Source organism: Pristiophorus japonicus, chromosome 18 (genome assembly GCF_044704955.1).
Source record: "Pristiophorus japonicus isolate sPriJap1 chromosome 18, sPriJap1.hap1, whole genome shotgun sequence".
Taxonomy (NCBI): Eukaryota; Metazoa; Chordata; class Chondrichthyes; family Pristiophoridae; genus Pristiophorus; species Pristiophorus japonicus.
The window spans coordinates 4,879,462-4,891,995 of record NC_091994.1 but is presented as its reverse complement, the minus strand read 5'-3'; the positions used below and the strand labels follow the sequence as shown (position 1 = coordinate 4,891,995).

At 56.2% G+C, this 12,534-nt stretch overlaps 1 protein-coding gene across 1 annotated transcript in view; it reads right to left on the bottom strand.

Moving 5' to 3' along the window:
* The window catches only part of ssbp4 (single stranded DNA binding protein 4), a 109,748-nt gene that overhangs the window by 5,432 nt on the left and 91,782 nt on the right, over positions 1-12,534 (bottom strand). The window contains exons 7-14 of the mRNA XM_070860775.1: positions 12,002-12,061; positions 10,873-10,939; positions 9,284-9,354; positions 8,292-8,359; positions 6,468-6,516; positions 4,404-4,439; positions 3,732-3,783; positions 2,353-2,423 (exon numbers count right to left, since the gene is read on the bottom strand). Coding sequence (XP_070716876.1) covers positions 2,353-2,423; positions 3,732-3,783; positions 4,404-4,439; positions 6,468-6,516; positions 8,292-8,359; positions 9,284-9,354; positions 10,873-10,939; positions 12,002-12,061 — 474 coding nt within the window. The remainder of the gene's footprint in view (positions 1-2,352; positions 2,424-3,731; positions 3,784-4,403; positions 4,440-6,467; positions 6,517-8,291; positions 8,360-9,283; positions 9,355-10,872; positions 10,940-12,001; positions 12,062-12,534) is intronic.

The window sequence follows — 12,534 nt, the reverse complement described above, 5'->3', positions numbered from 1 at the left end:
GCGCCGCACTGTCGGAGGGGCAGTACTGAGGGAGCGCCGCACTGTCGGAGGGGCAGTACTGAGGGAGCGGTGCACTGTCGGAGGGGCAGTACTGAGGGAACGCCGCACAGTCGGAGGGGCAGTACTGAGGGAGCGCCGCATTGTCGGAGGGGCAGTACTGAGGGAGTGGTGCACTGCCGGAGAGGCAGTACTGAGGGAGCGCCGCACTGTCGGAGGGGTAATACTGAGGGAGAGCTGCACTGTCAGAGGGTCAGTACTGAGGGAGCGCTGCACTGTCAGAGGAGCAGTACTGAGGGAGCGCTGCACTGAGGGAGTGCTGCACTGTCGGAGGGGCAGTACTGAGGGAGTGCTGCACTGTCGGAGGGGCAGTACTGAGGGAGCGCCGCACTGTCGGAGGGGCAGTACTGAGGGAGCGCCGCATTGTCGGAGAGGCTCACTGCCGGAGAGGCAGTACTGAGGGAGCGCCGCACTGTCGGAGGGTCAGGACTGAGGGAGTGCCGCACTGTCAGAGGAGCAGTACTGAGGGAGTGCTGCACTGAGGGAGTGCTGCACTGTCGGAGGTGCCATCTTTCAGATGAGACGTTAAACCGGGGTCATGTCTGCCCTCTCAGGTGGATGTAAAAGATCCCATGGCCGCTATTTTGAAGAAGAGCAGGGGAGTTATCCCCAGTGTTCTGGGGCCAATATTTATCCCTCAATCAACATCACTAAAACATTATCACATTGCTGTTAGTGGGAGCTTGCTGTGCACAAATTGGCTTCTGTGTTTGCCAACATAATATCAGTGACCACCCTTCCAGGGATGTTCCGAGGATGTTACCAGGAGCTATTTCAATGCAAGTTCGTTCTTCCGACGACAACAACCAGAACCTGTATTTATATAGCGCCTATAGCATAGTAAAATGTCCCAAGGTGCTTCACACCAAACCACAGAGAATTGCGTACAGTTTTGGTCTCTGTATTTACGAAAGGATATACTTGCTTTGGAGGCAGTTCAGAGAAGGTTCACTCGGTTGATTCCGGAGATGAGGGAGTTGACTTATGAGGAAAGGTTGAGTAGGTTGGGCCTCTACTCATTGGAGTTCAGAAGAATGAGAGGTGATCTTATCGAAACGTATAAGATTATGAGGGGGCTTGACAAGGTGGATGCAGAGAGGATGTTTCCACTCATGGGGGAAACAAAAACTAGGGAACATAGTCTCAGAATAAGGGGCCGCCCATTTAAAACGGAGATGAGGAGGAATGTCTTCTCAGAGGGTTGTAAATCTGTGGAATTCTCTGCTCCAGAGAGCTGTGGAGGCTGGGACATTGAATATATTTAAGGCAGAGATAGACAGATTTTTGAGCGATAAGGGAGTCGAGGGTTATGGGGAGCGGGCAGGGAAGTGGAGCTGAGTCCATGATCATATCAGCCATGATCTTTTTGAATGGCGGAGCAGGCTCGAGGGGCCGAATGGCCGACTCCTGCTCCTATTTCTTATGTTCTTATAAGGAGTTATTGGGACAGGTGACCAAAAACTTGGTGAAAATTTAGTTTTGAGGAGCGTCTTAAAGGAGGAGAGAGAGGCGGAGAGGTTTAGGGAGGGAGTTCCAGAGATTGGGGCCCAGGCAGCTGAAGGCACGGCCAGTGATCGTGGAGCGATGGAATACGGGGGATGCACAAGAGGCCAGAATTGGAGGAGCTGAAGGAGTTTACAGAGATAGGGAGGGGGCAAGGCCATGGAGGGATTTGAACACAAGGAGGAGAATTTTAAAATCGAGGCGTTGCCGGACTGGGAGCCAATGTAGGTCAGCGAGCACAGGGGTGATGGGTGAGTGGGACTTGGTGCGAGTTTTGGATGAGAGTGGAAGGTGGGAGGCTGGCCTGGACAGCGTTGGAATAGTCGAGTCTGGAGGTAACAAAGGCAGGGACAAGGGTTTCAGCAGCAGATGAGCTGAGGCAGAGCGGAGACGGGCGATGTTACAGAGGTGGATGTATGTCTCCCCACTCCCGCTGAAGGTGCTGATTCTCGCTGGGTACAGATGCATAGGTGGCTTTCCCCTCAGTCACCTCACTCAAGCCCCACACACGGATGCAGACAGTGAGTGTCAGCAGGCTATTTGACTTCAGTGTGCATCACAGCCAAGCCCAATCCTGTCACTGGATAGTTGATCAGGAGCAGGAACCCGGGATAATTTCTCTTACCCCACCCCCCCCCCCCCACTTGCCCACTCCCCCCCCCCCCCCCAACCAAACCCAGAGATACGCCAGCTGCAGACACCCAATGCCGCGATCAGCACCGACCCAGGATCAAACTAAACACACCCGCGGCTACATTCCCCGGGAGGCCGCTCCCGCTGGCTCAGACTTACACTGGGGCGGTTCCCTCCGGGTCCAATGGGATTCATCATCGTGTACATGTTTTCACTGGAGTTGGTGGAGTCTAACAAAAGACAAGGGAGGCCAAAGGTCAACAGGTAGGGGTCACGGGTGAGGTGGGTCACAGCGGCTCAGAGTTTTATAACATAATCCGCGCAAACCCCAAGAACGTTTATTGTGATTACATCCGCACAAAAAATGAGGCCAATCGGCCCTTGCTGGGACCAAGCCCGGAGCTGAGTGAGCAGTGAGTGCAGACACTGGGCCCCAGGTCCAGGGGTTCATGGCCACCCTTGTCTCTCGGGGTCTTGGGCAAAGCGAGTGTCAGCATTCTCAGTGCAGCCCAGCCTCCACCTGGGCACCTGCCCTGGGAGTGTTTGATGGGACAGTGTAGAGGAAGCTTTACTCTGTATCTAACCCCCTGTACCTGCCCTGGGAGTGTTTGATGGGACAGTGTAGAGGGAGCTTTACTCTGTATCTAACCCCCTGTACCTGCCCTGGGAGTGTTTGATGGGACAGTGTAGAGGGAGCTTTACTCTGTATCTAACCCCGTGCTGTACCTGCCCTGGGAGTGTTTGATGGGACAGTGTAGAGGGAGCTTTACTCTGTATCTAACCCCCTGTACCTGCCCTGGGAGTGTTTGATGGGACAGTGTCGAGGGAGCTTTACTCTGTATCTAACCCCCTGTACCTGCCCTGGGAGTGTTTGATGGGACAGTGTCGAGGGAGCTTTACTCTGTATCTAACCCCGTGCTGTACCTGCCCTGGGAGTGTTTGATGGGACAGTGTAGAGGGAGCTTTACTCTGTATCTAACCCCCTGTACCTGCCCTGGGAGTGTTTGATGGGACAGGGTAGAGGGAGCTTTACTCTGTATCTAACCCCGTGCTGTACCTGCCCTGGGAGTGTTTGATGGAACAGTGTAGAGGGAGCTTTACTCTGTATCTAACCCCCTGTACCTGCCCTGGGAGTGTTTGATGGGACAGTGTAGAGGGAGCTTTACTCTGTATCTAACCCCCTGTACCTGCCCTGGGAGTGTTTGATGGGACAGTGTAGAGGGAGCTTTACTCTGTATCTAACCCCGTGCTGTACCTGCCCTGGGAGTGTTTGATGGGACAGTGTAGAGGGAGCTTTACTCTGTATCTAACCCCATGCTGTACCTGCCCTGGGAGTGTTTGATGGGACAGTGTCGAGGGAGCTTTACTCTGAGTGGTTAACTTAAATAAAAATGATTATAATGAAGAATATTTTGACTATTCCCTACCCCCCCTGCCTATCCCCCCCCACTCGTTCTGACTCCAATACATTCTTCCCGCCGTCATTCCCGGACGAATATCTCTGGTGCTACTACAATGGGTGGGAGGAGTCACCTTACCTCCTGGGCTGGGAATGATGGGTGTTCCCGGGGGAGCGCTGCCTGGGGGGCCCTGGGAGGGAAACAAAAGCACACGTTAGAGCGGACATTGTTACAGACAGACAAGAAATTAACCACAAACATAAAATGGGGTGGGTGACCAATCAGATAGGGGGTGGGGAGCAAGGGGAGGGGGAGTGGTGGGGCAATAGATTTGTGGGGGTGGTAGGCGGCAGGTGGGATGGGTGGAGCAGGGGGATGAACCAGAATACAGGGAGGGAGGTTTAGCGGGGGAGTGGTGTCCCCTGTCGGTGTGGGGGGGGGGGGGGGGGGGGGAAGTGGGGGAGGCGGGGGACGGGGAAAGCCGGATGCGGGGCGAGTCTTGCCCCAGTGTCGGAGAATGCATGGGTGCCGTATGCAGTGTGGGAGAATGCGTGGGTGCAGTGCCCCAGTGTGGGAGAATGCGTGGGTGCTGTATCTCGGTGTGGGAGAATGCACGGGTGCTATGCCCCAGTGTGGGAGAATGTGCAGGTGCTGTGCACCGGTGTGGGAGAATGCATGGGTGCTGTACCCCGGTGTGGGAGAATGCGCAGGTGCCGTATCCAGTGTGGGAGAATGCGCGGGTCTTGTGCTCCTGTGTGGGTGAATGCGCGGATGCCGTGTGATAGGCGGAGGTCGGGCGAATAAACTCACCACGTAGCTGCCCGGTGACGATGAGGAATATGGTATCTAGGAGAGAGAGAGAGAGAGAGAGAGAGAGAGAGAGAGACGATTCATTAATATCCGCCTCTGTTAATCGAACGTACAGTTATAGGTGCACTGGAATTGCCATTATGTGTCAGCTGTGGCTCAGTGGGCAGCGCATTCACCCGTGAGTCAGAAGGTTCCCACTCCAGGAACTTGAGCACATAAATCCAGGCTGACACTCCCAATGCAGTACTGAGGGAGCGCCGTACTGTCGGAGGGGCAGTACTGAGGGAGCGCCGTACTGTCGGAGGGGCAGTACTGAGGGAGTGCTGCACTGTCGGAGGGGCAGTACTGAGGGAGCGCCGTACTGTCGGAGGGGCAGTACTGAGGGAGCGCCGTACTGTCGGAGGGGCAGTACTGAGGGAGTGCCGCACTGTCGGAGGGGCAGTACTGAGGGAGCGCCGCACTGTCGGAGGGGCAGTACTGAGGGAACGCCGCACTGTCGGAGGGGCAGTACTGAGGGAGTGCCGCACTGTCGGAGGGGCAGTACTGAGGGAGCGCCGCACTGTCGGAGGGGCAGTACTGAGGGAGCGCCGCACTGTCGGAGGGGCAGTACTGAGGGAGTGCCGCACTGTCTGAGGGGCAGTACTGAGGGAGCGCCGCACTGTCGGAGGGGCAGTACTGAGGGAGTGCCGCACTGTCGGAAGGGCAGTACTGAGGGAGTGCCGCACTGTCTGAGGGGCAGTACTGAGGGAGCGCCGCACTGTCGGAGGGGCAGTACTGAGGGAGTGCCGCACTGTCGGAAGGGCAGTACTGAGGGAGTGCCGCACTGTCGGAGGGGCAGTACTAAGGGAGTGCCGCACTGTCGGAGGGGACGTCTTTCGGATGAGATGTTAAACCAAGGCCCCGTCTGCTCTCTCAAGTGGATATAAAAGATCCCATGGCACTATTTTGAAGAAGGGGAGTTCTCCCCGGTGTCCTGGCCGATATTTATCCCTCAATCAACATAACAAAAAACAGATTATCCGGTCATTATCATATTGCTGTTTGTGAGTTTGTGGGAGCTTGCTGTGCGCAAATTGGCTGTCGCCTTTCCCACATTACAACAGCGACGACACTTCACAAAAAGGTATTTAATTGGCTGTAAAGCGCTTTGGGACGTCCTGAGGTTGTGAGAGGCGCTATAGAAATGCAAGTCTTTCTTATTCTTTCTTTCAGTTAGCTTTGCTTAATATAAAATATAGCCCCATATTAACGGCAGATTGAGCAATGCTTGTGCCCAGTGCAAGGTTGTGCCGGGAGTACCGGAGACACGAGCCGGGGCAGCCGGATGGTCAGACTGCGGAGAGCTGGCCCGGTGAGAATAGGGGTGGTGTTGGGGCTGCATTTTCCGCGCTCTGGGTTGTGCGTGAACGGCCCAGTGAGGTCTCGCGCGCCCCGCCACGATCCTCCGCTCCGGTTTTGCGGCGGCCTGGCTCAGCATGGCTGGGAAGAGCTGCGCCGGGCTCTGGTAGCGACACCGGCAGGAATTTGGACTTTTCCCCCCGACCAGTCCGCCCGGAAGTGCGTCCGCAACGACCGCCAGCGGTGAGGGCGGATGGTAACGTTCTCCGCGGGTGAGCGCGGAGCGTTTGTTCTGTTAATTGTTTTAGCAGTTTGTGTTGTGGTGGCGTGGGCAATGTCCTGGGAATGTTTGTGTGGGTTTATTTATAAAGGTTTCCCCCTCACCACTCCCGGCCCTGCTCTTTAGTTCCCGCGTTTCCCATCCTTGCAGCCACGAGAAGCGTAAAACGCCTCCCCCCTCGCGCTGCGCAGCGTCCCGTGACGCAGACGCCCAGATGCCGAGACTTCCTGACCAAAGCGCAAACTATTCCCGGCCGCTAACTTTCCTGCCCTGCCTCTGCGTTCGGCCCGAAAGCGGAAGCGCCTAAAATCCGGCCCCAGGCCGTTAACGGGGCCAGGCACAGCTGCACCAGCTGCCGCGGTCAGTGAAGGGTTAATCCCACCTGGAGCCGGCTCCCCCGCTCGGCGCGCGCGGACTGGACTCGCGCCGGTCACTTGGTTACTCACCGAGTTAGCGTTGGGTGGGTTTGGCCAGGGCCTCCCTCCGCCTGGACCCCTGCAACAGAATCACAACCCTGGGTTACAGACACCACACAGCGGGGGCCGCTCACAGGGGGATGGGGGGGGCGTTCCGTCGGCCCAGGCAATCCTCCAGTTAACCGACGGGCCTCCACAATAGGCCCCACCACCCACGGGGAGACCCCCCACAGTGTCGGCCAAGCCCACAGCCATAACTCCCTCCCTCGATCACAACCTCATCACTCCACTGATCAGGCTGTGGCCATCGCCGCTCCGATCTCCCTCGCCCTCATTCCTGCTAAGCACCAAACACCCGATTCCTGCACCAGCTCGGCCAACCACTGACTATCACATTGGTCATTCTCACATTGCTGTTTGTGGGAGCTTGCTGTGCGCACATTGGCTGCTGCGTTTCCCACATTACAACACTCCAAAAGTACCTCATTGGCTGCAAAGCGCTTTGAGACGTCCACTGGTCGTGAAAGGCGCTACATAAATGTAAGTCTTTCGTTCCTTTGAGCCCTATTTTTCACACTAGCTCCACCAAGATTTGCAGCAGTCGGAGGCCCTTCGGCCCAGCGGGTCTGTGCCGGCTCCAGATTGGGATTGTTCTCCGTAGAGCGGAGCAGGTTAAGGGGGGGGGGATTTGATAGAGGCGTTCAAAATAGAGTAAATAAGGAGAGACTGTTCCCGGGGCAGGAGGGTCGGTAACCAGAGGGACACAGATTGACGATAATCGGCAAAAGAACCCGAGGGGGAGATGAGGAGAAATGATCGGGGAAGGCGCTGCCTGAAAGGGCGGTGGGGGGAGCAGATTCAATCGTAACTTGGAAAAAGGACTTGAAAGGGAAAAATGTTATCGGGCTGTGGGGAACAAACAGGGGCAGTGGGACTACCGAGGTCGCTGTGTCACAGAGCCAGAGGAGGCACGATTGGCCCAATGGCCTCCTCCTGTGCCGTGAGATGCTACGATAATCTCCCACTCCCCCCAGACCCCCAACTCCCCCCAGACCCCCAGGGGGATCCAGTGATCATTTAAAAGGCTCAGGGGCTGAAATTGCCCCCCTCGTTAAGGTCCATTAAAGGGGCAGTAAGACCTTTCCGATGGGGGCAGGCGAATGGGCCGGCCCAACAGAAATCGCCACCGGGCCGGGAGCGGTAGAAAAGGGTTTCTGTCCCGCCCTTGTTCCTGCCCCATCGGGCACGTTCCGACCCCTCGCCGCCAGGCATCGCCCCACGAGGGAAATTGCCCCGCGGGAGCAGAGCCGTCGGCAATCGGTGCCCCCGACAGTTTTCCCCGCCGGGAAGCTTAAAGGGGAGGGCACTCCGCCGCGGCCGCCATTTTATTTAATTGTCGGACCGACAATGGGGCAGCCACGGGTTCGGCCGGGCCGCCAACAGGCAGCCGCGCACCACCTCTCGGGTACCGGAACGCTGGCCCGGCCACAACCCTCCCTCAGTGGCGGTCACTGACCCTCCCTCAGTGGCGGTCACTGAAGTGGCTGCAAAGTTCGCAGCGGCCTTCCCCTTTAACTGAAGCGGACAGACGTTGTGATGTGCCAGCACGGGCACTGATGACACCGCCCGCCTTCCGCCGCGCTCCCGCCCGGAACATCCCGACAAAATCACAGCGGGAAAGAGGGCAAAATCCCTCCAGTTGCCCCACATTTTGGGGCGGAGAATAATCGTTTAATTTGAATTGCGCGCCCCGCTTGGGGCAATTTCGGCCCCTCAATTTGCACCAGCTAGGGCCAAGGGCCGACACAACCCATCGACATTCAACAACAGCCGCAATCCTGTCGGAAATCTTACAGGTTCATTCCCGGCATCCCAGGACCACCTAAAGAGTTGGGCGGGGGCCGCATCGATCCTCCATAACTCTGGAAGAGAAAGGGAAAAAGAGACACGAGTCAAGACAGCAACAAGGAGAAAACCTGGGAAACATCGGGAACAGGACAGGGGATCAAGCTAACTCAGCCACAGGCCGGGGATCGAGCCTGGGCCTCTGCTGCTCTGTGTGTGGGGTGGGGGGGTGCTCAGTCCCACACCAGGATGTGCATTTATCGTTGAGTCTTTGGGTAGCTGCAAAATACGACATATTGAAGAATGGCTCCCGGGTATTGACCTGAACTCGCTGCCAGGTAGGTTGAGGATTTGCACCGGGTAATTCCACCCTTGGGATGTGGGCGTCGCTGGCCAGGCCGGCATTTATTGCCCATCCCCAATTGCCCCTTGAGAAGGTGGTGGTGAGCCGCCGCCTTGAACCGCTGCAGTCCGTGTGGTGAAGGTGCTCCCACAGTGCTGTTCGGGAGGGAGTTCCAGGATTGTGACCCAGCGACGATGAAGGAACGGCCGATATATTTCCAAGTCGGGATGGTGTGCGACTGGGAGGGGAACGTGGAGGTGGTGGTGTTCCCATGCGCCTGCTGCCCTTGTCCTTCTAGTGGGTAGAGGTCGCGGGTTTGGGAGGTGCTCGCCGAAGAAGCCTTGGCGAGTTGTCGCTGTGCTTGACAAACCTGCCGAGGAGAGAGTTCACCCTGAGAAAACCGGAATCGCCGTCACCCCTGCTGTTGGCCGGACTGGGCATGGGGCACCCAAACTGGCTGCTGCCCAGCCTCTCCGTGATGGAGCATGTTGTACACTCGTAAACCTGGGACAGGGTTAGAGTCGGGGCTAGGGAGAGGTCCTGTCACACCGAGGGCTGACAAACGGGGTAGACTCCTAACGAGGAGGCCCAATCAAGGCCTCCGAGGGTCGCACGGCCAATGGATGAGCTGCCTGTGGGGTGTGATCGGGTCACTTACCTGGGGCCCCATGCTCGCTAGTCCACGAGGAGCTGCCATTCTCTGTATCGGACCCGCCATGCTCGGATGCCCTGACACAAACACAAAGACAAAAACCAGTCAGAAATACTGACACACTCCCAGGGAATCCCCCATAAATACAGACACACTCCCGGGGACACCCTGTAAATACTGACACATATCCCAGAGATCCTTTGTAAATACTGACACACTCCCGGGGAATTGCCCATAAATACTGACACACTCCCGGGGACCCCCCATAAACACTGATACACTCCCGGGGATTCCCTGTAAATACTGAAACACTCCCGGGGATTCCCTGTAAATCCTGACACACTCCCAGGGACTCCCTGTAAATATAGACACACTCTCGGGGACTCCCTGTAAATACTGACACACTCCCGGGGACCCCCCATAAATACTGATACACTCCCGGGGACTCCGTGTAAACACTGACACACTCCCGGTAATCCCTGTAAATACTGACACACTCCCAGGGAATCCCTGTAAATACTGACACACTCCCAGGGAATCCCCCATAAATACTGACACACTTCTGGGGACGCCCCATAAACACTGATACACTCCTAGGGATTCCCTGTAAATAATGACACACTCCCGAGGACTCCCGTAAATATAGACACACTCCCGGTAATCCCTGTAAATACTGACACACTCCCAGGGAATCCCTGTAAATACTGACACACTCCCGGGGAATCCCCCATAAATACTGACACACTTCTGGGGACGCCCCATAAACACTGATACACTCCTAGGGATTCCCTGTAAATAATGACACACTCCCGAGGACTCCCGTAAATATAGACACACTCCCGGGGATTCCCTGTAAATACTGACTCTCCCCGGGACTCCCTGTAAATACAGACACACTCCCGGGGAATCCCTGTAAATACTGACACACTCCCGGGGACTCCCCATAAATACTGACACACTCCCGGGGATCCCCTGTAAATCCTGACACACTCCCAGGGAATCCCCCATAAATACTGACACACTCCCGGGGAATCCCTGTAAATACTGACACACTCCCGGGGAATCCCCCATAAATACTGACACACTCCCGGGGAATCCCTGTAAATACTGACACTCCCGGGGACTCCCCATAAATACTGACAAACTCCCGGGGAATCCCTGTAAATACTGACAAACTCCCGGGGAATCCCCCATAAATACTGACACACTCCCGGGGAATCCCTGTAAATACTGACAAACTCCCGGGGAATCCCCCATAAATACTGACACACTCCCGGGGACTCCCCATAAATACTGACAAACTCCCGGGGAATCCCTGTAAATACTGACAAACTCCCGGGGAATCCCCCATAAATACTGACACACTCCCGGGGAATCCCTGTAAATACTGACAAACTCCCGGGGAATCCCCCATAAATACTGACACACTCCCGGGGAATCCCTGTAAATACTGACAAACTCCCGGGGAATCCCTGTAAATACTGACACACTCCCGGGGACCCCCTGTAAACACTGATACACTCCCAGGGAATTGATTGGCTGCAGGAGTCTCTCAGACCCCAGGCATGATCTACGGGCTCCCGAGTGGCACCTACCTTGCTGCCTTGTGGAGTCCATGGCGTTCGGTAACAGGGGCTGAGAGCCTGGGACTCCGACAGGGGGCTGCGAGAATACAGCAAACACAGGAAACATTAACACAGAGCAGAATCCCCCCCCCCACCACACCCCTCTCCCCACCCTCCTCCCTGTTTCTAGTCTCACTCTGGGGGCGATCGTCACTCAATGCAGACGATGGTGAATCGGCAACTTGTGGATCAACCGAGCCGGAGGTCCGAGAGACCGTGCCCATCGAGGTCCCATTGTGACCCCACGCTCTTGTCGAGACTCCCATCACACTCCCCACCCCTGCCTCCCGCCCCGGGCCAATCTGCTGTCCCCATTTAATAAAACAAACATCCCCAAGTCTCAGAGTCCTTACCCCACCCCCGCCCAACCTGCCTCCCTCACACTGACCCTGCTCCTTCCGCAGCAGTGAGGGGGTGGGGGGGGGCATCCACTCGCTGGGGAACCCCACCCTATATATTTAATCAGCGTCAACCCGGAACAATCGGTTGGGTCTCGGTGGGGTTGGGAGGGGGGTGAGTCAGCTATGGGATTGGAGGGCACGCCTGGCCCTTTGTTATTTGGCAAGCGGGGAGAGGGGGGGCAGTAGTGACTGTCTGAGGAAATGAATCCCCCCCCATAATGTTTGCACCTGCGAGGATGCTCAGAGGTGTGTGGGGCTATTGCACTGTGAGTGGCTTAGCCAGTCACGTGATGTTCACAAGGCTCAATAAAACCCCAGCCAGTTGGGTTCGGGGGATCCACGATGGGGCAGGTGGTTGTGAGCCCGGTGGATGAACTGGTAATGTGTAGTGTGATTGTTAAACCTTTGCTAATAAACCAACTAGTTCTTAATAGCAATATTGTGCTTTGAATTGTTAAGCAAAGAACCCTTGAAGCAAATACATTACACCCCCCCAAATAGGGGGCAGCAAATTGTAAAAGAGACCAGAACCAAGGTGGTGTGTAGGCCACAGGCTTCAATCCGACAGCAAGGTGAACTTTATGTTTGGGGGTGGGGAAGGATCACTGAGGGTAGGGGTCCCACAGATGGGTGTGGGAGTCTCAGTCTCCAGACTGGGCTGCGTTAATCCAGTTCGATTCCATCCCGCAAACACTCACCTGTGCCGACATGCGGAGGGATGACCGGGGACCGCCCGGGTAACGGGGAGACATGAAGGGCTGTTGGGGAGAAGGAGAAACCGGTCACACTGAACCCGACTGAGAACCGACAACTGTCGCAACAGCGCAAGGGAGACCCGCAGAGAAATATCTAGGTTTATCGAGTGACTCACAACCAGTAAAGCTCCCTCTACACTGTCGCATCAAACACTCCCGGGGCAGGTACAGCACGGGTAAGATACAGAGTAAAGCTCCCTCTACACTGTCCCATCAAACACTCCCAGGGCAGGTACAGCACGGGTTAGATACAGAGTAAAGCTCCCTCTACACTGTCCCATCAAACACTCCCAGGGCAGGTACAGCACGGGTTAGATACAGAGTAAAGCTCCCTCTACACTGTCCCATCAAACACTCCCAGGGCAGGTACAGCACGGGTTAGATACAGAGTAAAGCTCCCTCTACACTGTCCCATCAAACACTCCCAGGGCAGGTACAGCACGGGTTAGATACAGAGTAAAGCTCCCTCTACACTG